The following is a 12,339-nucleotide window of genomic DNA, read 5'->3' on the forward strand; positions in this document are numbered from 1 at the left end:
ATTGAAAGAGACACGTGTACCCCAATGTTCATCGCAGAACTGTTTATAATAGCAAGGACATGGAAGCAACCTAGATGTCCATCAGCAGATGAATGGATAAGAAAGCTGTGGTACATATACACAATGGAGTATTACTCAGCCATTAAAAAGAATACATTTGAATCAGTTCTAATGAGGCGAATGAAACTGGAGCCTATTATACACAGTGAAGTAAGCCAGAAAGAAAAACACCAATACAGTATACTAACACATATATATGGAATTTAGAAAGATGGTAATGATAACCCTGTATGCGAGACAGCAAAAGAGATACAGATGTATAGAACAGTCTTTTGGACTCTGTGGGAAAGGGAGCGGGGGGATGATTTGGGAGAAGGGCATTGAAACACGTATAATATCATATAAGAAACGAATCACCAGTCCAGGTTGGATGCATGATACAGGATGCTTGGGGCTGGTGCACTGGGACGACCCAGAGGAATGGAATGGGGAGGGAGGAGGGAGGAGGGTTCAGGATGGGGAACACATGTATACCTGTGGTGGATTCATTTTGATATTTGGCAAAACTAATACAATTATGTAAAGTTTAAAAATAAAATAAAATAAAAAAAAGAATAACTTAATCTTGTACAAATTAGTTGTTATACTCTCTGTCTCTCAGAACTACATAGTTCTTGATATTCCATCTTTGGCATTGAAGGTACTACTGAGAAGGTTGAGGCCAACTTTAATTCAGTCCCATCCCATATATGAAATGCTTTTGTAGCTTAGAGACGCATATGATTATGTTATTATTTCTATCACTGAAGCTAGCAAATCACACTGGGACACATGGTGGTGTTATTACTCTGAATCTGTTTCCCCATGGTCACTGCCAATCAAAAGGATCCACTGAGTCAAGTCTTTGTCATGGGTTTTCTGTTACCTAATTGAGTATGTTTTCTATCACATTTGTAATCATCTCTTCATATACATAGTGGACAGAGGAGCCGGGCAGTTCATGAGGTCAGAAAGAGTTGGGGACATGACCTAGTGACTGAACAGCAACACCTTCATATACATAGTTGTTTTTCCTATTTCCCTTGATGTCTGTATCTTCTTTCTGTAACAATTTATATATCCTTTTTTTTTCCTTTTCCATTATTTTCCCTAAGTCTGTTTATTCTCTCCCTGGTTGGGTTTTAATTGCTATTATTTTATTTTCTGTTGCTTATATATGATTTTATGTTGCTTATAATCTGATTTTCAGCTTCGTACTGTTCCTGAACTCTGCATTTTACAACTTTTGTCATCTATGAACATTCAGATATCTTTGAAAATATATTTTTTTAAAGAGATCATGCTTAACAGCCACAGAGAAATTCTAGATCAGTTTGTCTGAACTCTTCCTATGTTTCTTTGAATCATTTCTCCTGTATATTATTTAGCTACCTTTGCCTATGTATCTTTCATTTAAAATTAACAGAAAACACCAATAAAATCTATTAATTTGAAGTCAACATAAGTGTTTCAAGAGTAGTGATATACACTGTCCACAAGTGAAATAAAAAAGCCACCACATAACTATTCCTGGCAAGGGTAGTACTAGGAGTAGCTGTAGCTACTAATGAAGTGCTTCTTATGTTCTAGACTTTCTAAGTACTTCATAGATTCACTGTATCTTCATAACCGTGAGACCAAAAGTGCCATCTTTCTCATTTTCACTATAGCTACTAGGTTTTCATAAGTAATTTGTTACATTACACTGTATGCTTCTTCTTAGATCTGAATTATTGGAATGATCTTCAAACTAGCTTCCCCACCCTTCCAATTTGCTCTACACATTACCACTAGATTGTTTTTCTTAAATACCGTAACACATGTCACTCCTTTATCAGAAACTCTTCAATGATTGCCTCTCCGGATGGAGTCCAAACACTCAGGTATAGCACTCATTATTGTTGAAACGTGACTCTTACTGATCTTCCATCATTTCTTACCATCAGCCCTTTTCATGTCTTTGTGCAGTACTCCCCTCTATTTAAGCCATACCTCTCCCTGGAATGTGCTGTACTTTTTATTATTCTTCTTGTAAGATCCAGCTAGTCCTATGTGCTTCAAAAGCCTCCCTGGACAAATTTAACCTTCTTCTGAACTCTTTACTTCATAATGACCATGACCGTCTTAATCATCGTGCTGAATGAGCCCAAGGCTTCGTGGTGTTATTTGTTTTTCTTTTCCTTGAGTTTATCATCTGTTTTATACCTGGTCGTATCTGTAGTACCTTTCTTAGTTGTTGGTAACTACAATATTATTACAGAACAGATCTGCATTCACATTTCAATTAGATATAACAATTGCTAACAGGTTCTCTTAACTTCTATGAAAAACAGACTATATTTTTATGACTATCATCTTTCTTGCTAACTAAATGACTAGGCTCAGATCTCACAGAAAGACTCTAGATCCTTCCACATTCACTTATATACAAATCATGAGACCAAGAGTTGATGTTGAGTTTGTTGCACTCATCTGACGCATTTTAGTTTTTGCTTTAAGAATCCCTGGTTATCTGCTGCTGCTGCTGCTAAGTCGCTTCAGTTGTGTCCGACTCTGTGTGACCCCATAGATGGCAGCCCACCAGGCTCCCCCGTCCCTGGGATTCTCCAGGCAAGAACACTGGAGTGGGTTGCCATTTCCTTCTCCAATGCATGAAAGTGAAAAGTGAAAGTGAAGTCGCTCAGTCATATCCAACTCTTAGCGACCCCATGGACTGCAGCCCACCAGGCTCCTCCGTCCATGGGATTTTCCAGGCAAGAGTACTGGAGTGGGTTGCCATTCCCTTCTCTGTGGTTATCTGCATAACTAATTAAAAAGTGTGGTAACAAGATCTGTGAAAGTACTTTAAGATAGTCTGATCAGAGTGACAAAGGCAGGAGGGAGTAGCTGTTTGCTGGTCTATCTTTATCTGCAGTTCTTCATCAATGTCCATACCTGCCAGTCAGAAGCTCATACATGAGGATTCCCAGTGACCAATAGTCGGCTGAAATGTCATGGCCTTTGTTCAGGATGATCTCTGGGGCTACATATTCTGGAGTCCCACAAAAAGTCCATGTTTTCTTTCCAAATCCTATTTTCTTTGCAAAGCCAAAATCAACCTTACAAAGAGAGAAACAAGATATTTCAAGCCACTTTTGATTAAGCTTAAAAGTGGAAAAGTTACTTTGTTGAAGTATACTGATGATAATCATAAAATAAAAACGGATGCGAACTATTGTAGTCCTGTCTTCTAAAAGGACTCATCTCTATATTTCAAACAAACAAAGCCTTCCTGATCAGTTTCAACAGGAAAAGTGGAAATCTTAACACAGGATAAAATTCACAACATCAAAAATAAAGGCAAATCTTTCTTTGTAGAAATACTTTCCATTTTTCTTTCTTTCATGCCTGTTGAGATTGGGGCATAAACAAATAATTTCTCCTTTACTTGGACATATTTTCCAGATAGCTCTGGATTTAATGAAGTTGACAATTCATTTACTATTAATTGAGAAGCTACTTTTATTGTTGAAGGAGCTGAATAACAAAGTTATGGAACTAATAACTCTGTCTTTAGGAAACAGAGATAAAATTGAAATGTAGTCTGCATTTTCATAGAAAACTTTTGAAGGAGGAGCCTCAAATGCAGAAAATCTATTTTTTCTAAAGCAACTGGTTGAGAATACAAATAGTTAATTGCCATTAATTACTTATTAATGGCATATAAATTTCTTTGAAAACCATAGGTTGAATAAAAATTCCAAAAACTTAAAAAGTAGAATCAGGGACTGAAAGATGCAAAGTCTACAAAAGTTATGCATTTCAAAATAAGAGAACTTCCTTTCTACAGTAAATCTTTAGAGCTCTTGACCAATTTTATTATTACTAATATTATTACTAACATGGACTGGATAACACTGCCGGTAAAGCCCCTTTTCCCACTCTCATTATCATTATTATCTGGCTGTGCTGGGTCTTGGTTGCAGTGCAGGGGCTCTTCATTGCTGCGTGAGGGCTTTTCTCTAGTTGTGGCGAGCAAGGGCTGCTCTCTAGTTGCCATGTGCGGGCTTCTCGTTGCAGTGGGTCCTGTTGTTGCAGAGCACGGTCTGGAGGACACATAGGCTCCAGTAATTGCGCTGCATGGGCTCAGCTGCTTCATGCCATGTGGGATCCTCCTGGACCAGGGATCAAACCCGTGTCCCCTGTACTGGGCCTCCCAACCCCTGGACCACCAGGGCCGTCACATAGCATTATTCTTAAATCTAAAATAATGATTCTCCATAATACAAATACCTATTCCCTTTGGATGTCAGAAAGCCAGCTAGAAAAAGGACTTCTATGAAGCTTTTCTGGGTCTGAGGATACTTGTGATTAAGAATGATTAACACCTATTTAAGGGTGTTTTGCCAGGATTTTATTAATTCAAAGCTAGCCAATTTAATTTCTCATAACCTTATTTAACTTGAAAGAATAGTCAGTTGAAAACAGTAATGCTGAAACCTGTTTTTAACAATGTTATATATTAAAAGAAAAATGAGATTGTAATGTTCACAAATGAACACAGCTTCAAAAACTAGTATTTAAAATGCAGGCAGAAACCATGTGTGAAACATACTGACCAGTTTGGCATAACCTCGGTGATCTAGGATGAGATTTTCAGGCTTGAGGTCCCTGTAAATGATTCCTTTGGAATGCAGATAGGCAAAAGCTTCTACCACACATGCTGTATAAAATCTGGTTGTAGAATCTTCAAATGACCCCCTGAGATACAGAAAATGGGGAATAAAAAAGTATGAAAGAAATTAGTTTGTCTAATAAGTTTTAATTTCTTATTTCACTCTATTCCTATGTCAAAATTTGACCCCAAAGACCAATGTCCTGCTGTCCAAATGTCATATGGCTAACACTGCATTGGGTTTTAAAAACCATTTAAGGGCTAAGTTAAGGAATTGTTAGCTCTTATGAGTGGGATGATTAAATCTAACTTCCTGAATACACTGAAGAAGAGGTCAGCCATGTACCACGTTTCATGTTGGATTCCTCCCAGCAGCCCACTACAGTCTAAAAAGGCACAGTACATAGAGGTGGGCAGAAGACAGGCAAATCCTATTTCAGACCCTGTCTACCAAGGATGCTTTTTAAAGACAGAGTATTAGTATAGTCATATTTATTCTTAGCTTGCTTTTTGAATCTTTCTAAATAATAACAGATATAATTCCTGAGAAGGTGAATAAAAGTTAATGTTTTCAAAGAACCACTTTGGAAATGAGTTACAATGCTACTGATAAGAGCATATCACAATCTAAGTATTCTTCTTATTTTAATGTATTTATTTCGTTAGTTTGCTGTGCTGGGTCTTAGTTGTGGCATTCGAACTTGTAGTTGCAGCATGTGAGGTCTAATTCCCTGACCAGGTATCGAACTTGAGCCCCCTACATTAGGAGCACAGCCTATAAGTCACTGGACCACCAGAAAAGTCCCTAAGCATTCTTCTGTTTGAAACTTCTGCCAGGAAGACAGACATTATCTATTTCCTGTGCTACTGCCTTATTAGAAGGAAGGTGAAAGTGAAAGTTGCTCAGTCATGTCCGACTCTTTGTGCCCCCATGGACCATACAGTCCATGGAATTCTCCAGGCCAGAATACTGGAGTGGGTAGCCTTTCCCTTCTCCAGGGGATCTTCCCAGCCCAGGGATCGAACCTAGGTCTCCCGCATTGCAGGCAGATTCTTTACCAGCTGAGCCACAAGATAGAGCTAAAAGATAAATAGAAGGAAAACGGTAATTGGAAAGGAATGTTTAAACTCAATTATGGTGTTTAGCAACAAAGCTCTTTGTCTCTTTCTCTCTTTGTGTGTTTATTTAATGAAATAACAAAAAAGGAAAAACCTTATCATCTAATGTTAACTGCTTGGCTCTAGGGCAAAACTTTTATACTTTACCTGTCCCCATCCTCCCACCATGGAATCCCTTAGAAAGATGAACTGCCTCTCCTTCCCCTTCTTTCTCAAACAGTAGTAAATGCAATTAAATAATTTCATGAAAATTCAAGAAAATTAGTGTGAACATTAGCTCATTAGTTCTTAGGGTGGCTAAGATATAACAGGAGAGCAGGTTTTGGGGCACGTACAAAAGTAGAGACCTGGAATTTGCTTTCATGAGAGTCACTGATACCAGTTTGCATTTTGCTCACATTCGCTTCTCTTTCAGTGTTGAGGAGTAAATTCTAACAAACTGAAAAGTAGAATATGGCTGCTATTCTGCAAAACTAATCAGTGACTCCAAGGCTAAGGCAACCATCTTTCAGGTCATGTTTTAGAAATATGTAGCCTCCTCCAGAAAGTTCTAGTCTTCATTTCAACTACTGATGTCCCCTGAGCTGTCACTGAAATAATTAGCTCTTTCCAAAGGGAATGTCTTTTTTTGAAATACAACTTGAGGCTTAAGTAATATCTACTTCTTAGAATCTTAACAATAATAACTAAGTTCCTAGTATCCTTCTACAACAATACCTGGGTGGAACAATTTGAACTTATAAGGACAATAAAAAGTTGTATTAAGAATGTGTGCATGCTCAGTTGACTAACTGCATTTGTGTTAGGAAATGAATGGTATAGAATATGCTATGATTTTCTTTTGACTTGGAGCTATCTTTGCAGAACTAGCACTACATAATTCTGTGTATTGGAAAAGGGATTAGGTGCATTTGTGCCCAGTCATGTCTGACTCTCTGCACCATTATGGACTGTAGCCCACCAGGCTCCTCTGTCCATGGGATTTCCCAGGCAAGAATACTGGAGTGGGTTGCCATTTTCTCATTCAGGGGATATTCCCTAATCAGGGATTGAACCCATGTTTCCTAAGTCTCCTGCATTGCAGGCAAATTCTTTACTGCTTGAGCCATCAGGGAAGCCCTGACACTATATAATCCTGTGTATTGCAAAAGAGATAGATTAGTACTTTAAAGGTTCTTTCATCTTTGACCTTAATTATGTTTGTCTATCAAGAGCAGCATATTTCTTTGAGATATCATTTGTCTGAATTAGTATAGTAAAGCTCAACATTCAGAAAACTAAGATCATGGCATCTGGTCCCATCACTTCATGGGAAATAGATGGGGAAACAGTGGAAACAGTGTCAGACTTTTTTTGGGGGGCTCCAAAATCACTGCAGATGGTGATTGCAGCCATGAAATTAAAAGACGCTTACTCCTTGGAAGGAAAGTTATGACCAACCTAGAAAGTAAAAGTGAAGTTGCTCAGTCGTGTCCAACTCTTTGCGACCCCGTGGACTGTAGCCTACCAGGCTTCTCCGTCCATGGGATTTTCCAGGCAAGAATACTGGAGTGGGTTACCATTTCCTTCTCCAGGGACCAACCTAGAAAGCATATTCAAAAGCAGAGACATTACTCTGCCAACAAAGGTCCATCTAGTCAAGGCTATGGTTTTTCAAGTGGTCATGTATGGATGTGAGAGTTGGACTGTGAAGAAAGCTGAGCGCCGAAGAATTGATGCTTTTGAACTGTGGTGTTGGAGAAGACTCTTGAGAGTCCCTTGGACTGCAAGGAGATCTAACCAGTCCAACCTAAAGGAGATCAGTCCTAGATGTTCATTGGAAGGACTGATGCTGAAGCTGAAACTCCAGTACTTTGGCTACCTCATGTGAAGAGTTGACTCATTGGAAAAGACCCTAATGCTGGGAGGGATTGGGGGCAGGAGGAGAAGGGGACGACAGAGGATGAGATGGCTGGATGGCATCACTGACTCGATGGACATGGGTTTGGGTGGACTCCGGGAGTTGGTGCTATGATTCATGGGGTCGCAAAGAGTCAGATATGACTGAGCAACTGAACTGAACTGAACTGATGTGTAGCTGATTAATATACAGCTTTAAACAGAGTGCTGTATACAACCTCAATCCCCTCTCAATGGAGAGCATTGCAAAGAAAAATCCAAACAAAAACAGTACATGGAATCGGGCTCTGTCTTTTTTTCACATTATATGCCTTATTTTGATAAGAAAATTGATTACTTCAATGTAATAGGACTGTCTAATTGTGGTATGGGTGGGCCTTTTCCAAAGCCTACAACTCTTGCTTCCTATTAGAAGAGTTACGTCTGCTGTTGTAATGCTGAGCAACAGACATGTTTCCCTTAATATTCCATTGTTAATAAAACAGAACCAAAGTGTAAAGAGAGAATACACTTAATGAAAGATCAGTTTCTCATGGCATCTCTGCTGAATGATATTCATATTTAGAAAAAAGACAAAAAACAATCTTACTACAAACTCAGATGCATCAGAGGAGGTGATAGGTTAGGAATGTGAACCCTGAAGCAAAGTCCTGGACTGAAATCTAAGTTCCACTTACTGTTTAATCTTAAACAACTAACTATGCCTCTCTGGGTCTTAGTGTTGTCATGTTGAAAATGAGGCTAACAGAAATTCTCTCTTTGGGTTGCTGTGAAGGTACAAAAAATTTGCAGTGTGTATTAAAATAAGTGCTGGCACACATCTGCTGCTGCTGCTAAGTCACTTCAGTCGTGTCCAACTCTTAGCGACCCCATGGACTGCAGGCTACCAGGCTCTTCCATCCATGGGAGTTTCAGGCAAGAGTACTGGAGTGGGGTGCCATTGCCTTCTCCTGTACTCAGTAAATAGTTGCCACTAGTGAATGTGTGTGAGGGACTCCCCTGGTAGCTCAGATGGTAGACAATCTGCCTTCAATGTGGGAGGCCCAGGTTTGATCCCGGGGTCAGGAAGATCCCCTGGAGAAGGGAATGGCAGCATCAGAAACTCTTCTTTAGTGCCACAGTGTCTTAATCTAGGAAAAGTGACTGAGACAGGACAGTCTTTTGGGGATGGGAGTGGGGAGTTTGCAACTCTAATTATCGCTATTATTGAAACATTTGCTATTACTATAACATTATTATTATTATTAACATTATTATAACTATTATTATTAACTTTTCTCACTGTAAGGGCTCACTTTGAGTCAGCTCTGAAGAGTTTTCTGCTAATCTCTGTTCTTTTCACTTTCTCCATGCCTCTCACAAGTGTATAGGTGAAAATTATCCTTTTACAGTTGAAACCCTCCTTTTTCCACCATGAAGGAACTGACGTATATCATTGGGTCTTTAGTTCCTGATGACTTGGTTCTGAGCCATTTTGGAATTTGGATGGCTCTAGAAAGCTGGTTTCTAGTTCTTCAGATCTGGATTGAGTATCTCATATACATATATTTGCAACTGATTTTAAAAATTAAATAAAAATTTGTCTCAAATCCATTTTCATGTTATGTGACAAGTCAATATAATATATGCACACAAAATGTTTACCAAAAACAGTTTCATCACTAAACATTTAATGTAGGGAATCTGAATTTTTAAATACACTTTTGGAAAGCAGTCAAAAAGCATAGCATTAGGCTGATTCACAATGAAAAATTACCACTAGAATTGGAAATGACAGCGTAAATTTGATTTAAAACAAAAATGAAAGCTTGTTTTATCAATAGAAAGTTGCTTAAAGAAATAAATCGTTGCCCTATAGAGCTCTGTGAAATAATAAATTATGCCTTGGCAGTTGGGTCATTTCAATTAACAAGTAAGGAATAGGCTCTTGTATCCTCTGTGGGAGTGAGTAGATATTTTATCTTAGCTAGATGGCAGTAAATAACAACAATTTGATTCAGGGAATTCAAGGGTTATGTACACTTATTAATATACTCAAAATTTAATCACGGTGTTTAATCAGCTTGTCATAAACCAAGTCCTGAAATGGCAGGATGAAAAAGACAAAGCATCTCTTACTGAAGAATAAGTTCCTTCTTTTCATTAGTGAGTATATAAACCTGAAGCATCATGCTACAGGTTTATTGCCAATTGTTAAATTAGGGAGGCTAAATTATTATGAAAATACTCATTTTCTTAAAAGTAATTTCAACCACACTAAGAAATGACACATTTCCACCTAATGGGTCTAAGATGGAATTCAAGTAATCTCCTTCCATAAAGTAGCTGAAAAAAAGGAGAATGCATATAGAAAGTTACTTTCTGGCTTATAAAACATATCCCGGAAGAGTGAAGACCAGACGTGAGATGTAAAAATTATGGCTTCTTAATTATTTGATATATTCTATGGTAGCTCAGCTGCTAAACATTCCACGTGTGATACAGGAGATCCTGTTTCGATTCTTGGGTCAGGAAGATCCCCTGGAGAAAGAAAAGGCTACCCACTCCACTATTCTGGCCTGGAGAATTCCATGGACTCTACAGTCCATGGGGTCGCAAAGAGTCAGACATAACTGAGTGACTTTCACTTTCATAGGAAAAATGAACACATACTTTAAAAAATGCTAATATTTTATTATAATTATATTCATTATATTATAATATATTAACTACTAATATTAATATGTAACATATAAATACTAATGCTATATAATATAGCCTAACATAAGTATATATACTTACCATATTAACCACTTACATTTTTAAGAAAGTTGCAAGGGTTGCTAATTCTGTAACTGTTATAGAGGAGAGGTGAATACAGTTTGCACCAATCTATTCCAAATATTGGAACAGAATTTGTGGGGAAAAGTCATAAATGAGAAGATAAAACATGATATCTAATGAAGAATAAACTAAGGGAATAACCACAAGAATTAACCTTTCAGTGCCATAGTTCATATTTCAAAGATGAGAAAATATTTAATAGTCCTCAAAACCTGTTTGTAAATATGGTATCAATTCTTACTTTTTGACAATAAATAAAAAACTGCCCAGTGTTCTTTTTCTATGCTGATGAGAAGAAAGAGTGAGAAGCAAGAAATGGTCAGCTCAGCTGGGAGGTAAAACAAGGAGGATGTCATTGTTATTCGAGACTTCCTGAGCTAAATCCCTGAGGCTCAGGGGTCACACAAGCGTTTCTTCAGATTAACCTGACAGCCAGTACATTTCCTTTATGCTTTCAGATCAGCTTCTTCCTTACTACTACTTACTGGGACATGAGAGGAAAATTAAACAAATTGAACAATATGGTTTGTTTTGAATATGGATATTTTATATACACTGTGACTAATAACATAGTTTTCTTTTTCTCCTGGCTTTATTTATTTGTTTTTTTTTGGTTCTAATAATTAATGTTTAGGATTTTCTACTCCAGTTTAAACAGCAATGAGAAAGCTAGTCTGTGACAATATTAATTGGAGCCTGGATGTCCAAAAGTATGTTTTTCCTCCAGCAATTTCTTGAGTAGGAAAAAAAAAAAATCTCTTGAATAAAATAAGGCTACCAACATCTATAAGAAAGAAAGTTGGCAGAGGACAGTGACTCTAAGATTTTTTTATATGTGTTAGCTCCATTGTTTTTAATGTCTGAATCTTTAGGAAACATCAGGTAACTGCTGTTTCTCCAGAGCATGCCTTCTTGAGGAGTATTTGATACACTGGGGAGACTTAGCAACTTGTACCCCAAACCCAAGGATGATAAAAGGGAGGACAAAGGAAAGGTTCAAAAAGCAGCCTGCTAGAGGTAGAGAAAGGACCATCACCGATCTTCTCCCTCCGTCCTCTCCTCCCAAGATAAGTGAAGTGAAGTGAAAGTTGCTCAGTTATGTCCAACACTTGGCGACACCATGGCCTATACAGTCTATGCAAGTCTCCAGGCAAGAACACTGGACGGTTGCCATGCCCTCCTCCAGGGGATCTTCCCAACCCAGGGGTCAAACCCAGGTCTCCCGCATTGCAGGCAGACTCTTTACCCGCTGAGCCACCAGGCAGATAAGCTACTTCTTAATAGCATTCCTTTGCTACCCTGATAGATCAAAAATACATCTCACTTGTAAGCCTTGGCTAGCATTATGTACCTAAAAAATGAAGAATCAAAGTAAGTAAGGAGAAATATGAAATATTTTATTTCAAAAAATAAGTTGAACATTGATGCCTATGCATGTTTCAGTGGACTTTAGGTTAACATTTAATTATTTTTTTAATTATTAAAACAAATTTTTATTGTTGTTTGTGTCTTGTTAAAGAAGTTGCTGCTGCTGCTGCTGCTGCTAAGTCGCTTCAGTCATGTCCGACTCTGTGTGACCCCATAGACAGAAGCCCACCAGGCTCCCCCATCCCTGGGATTCTCCAGGCAAGAACACTGGAGTGGGTTGCCATTCCCTCTCCAATGCATGAAAGTGAAAAGTGAAAGTGAAGTCGCTCAGTCGCGTCAGGTTAGTAGGAGTTTAAGATAGCTGTTCCTCTACATAAGTGGCTTATAATTGCTTTAATATTTACTTCTACCTGTAAATCTCCTATTCTAATTAGAAT

General features: G+C 38.2%; 1 protein-coding gene across 33 annotated transcripts in view; it reads right to left on the reverse strand.

The window, feature by feature from the left end:
- Positions 1–12,339, reverse strand: part of PRKG1 (protein kinase cGMP-dependent 1) — a 1,681,227-nt gene that overhangs the window by 12,582 nt on the left and 1,656,306 nt on the right. For all 33 annotated transcript variants that reach the window (XM_055561124.1, XM_055561106.1, XM_055561119.1 and 30 more), the window contains 2 exons: positions 4,638–4,779; positions 2,974–3,137 (listed from right to left, as the gene is read on the reverse strand). In XM_055561124.1, coding sequence (XP_055417099.1) covers positions 2,974–3,137; positions 4,638–4,779 — 306 coding nt within the window. The remainder of the gene's footprint in view (positions 1–2,973; positions 3,138–4,637; positions 4,780–12,339) is intronic.

This window comes from Bubalus kerabau, chromosome 22 (assembly GCF_029407905.1).
Source record: "Bubalus kerabau isolate K-KA32 ecotype Philippines breed swamp buffalo chromosome 22, PCC_UOA_SB_1v2, whole genome shotgun sequence".
Taxonomy (NCBI): Eukaryota; Metazoa; Chordata; class Mammalia; order Artiodactyla; family Bovidae; genus Bubalus; species Bubalus kerabau.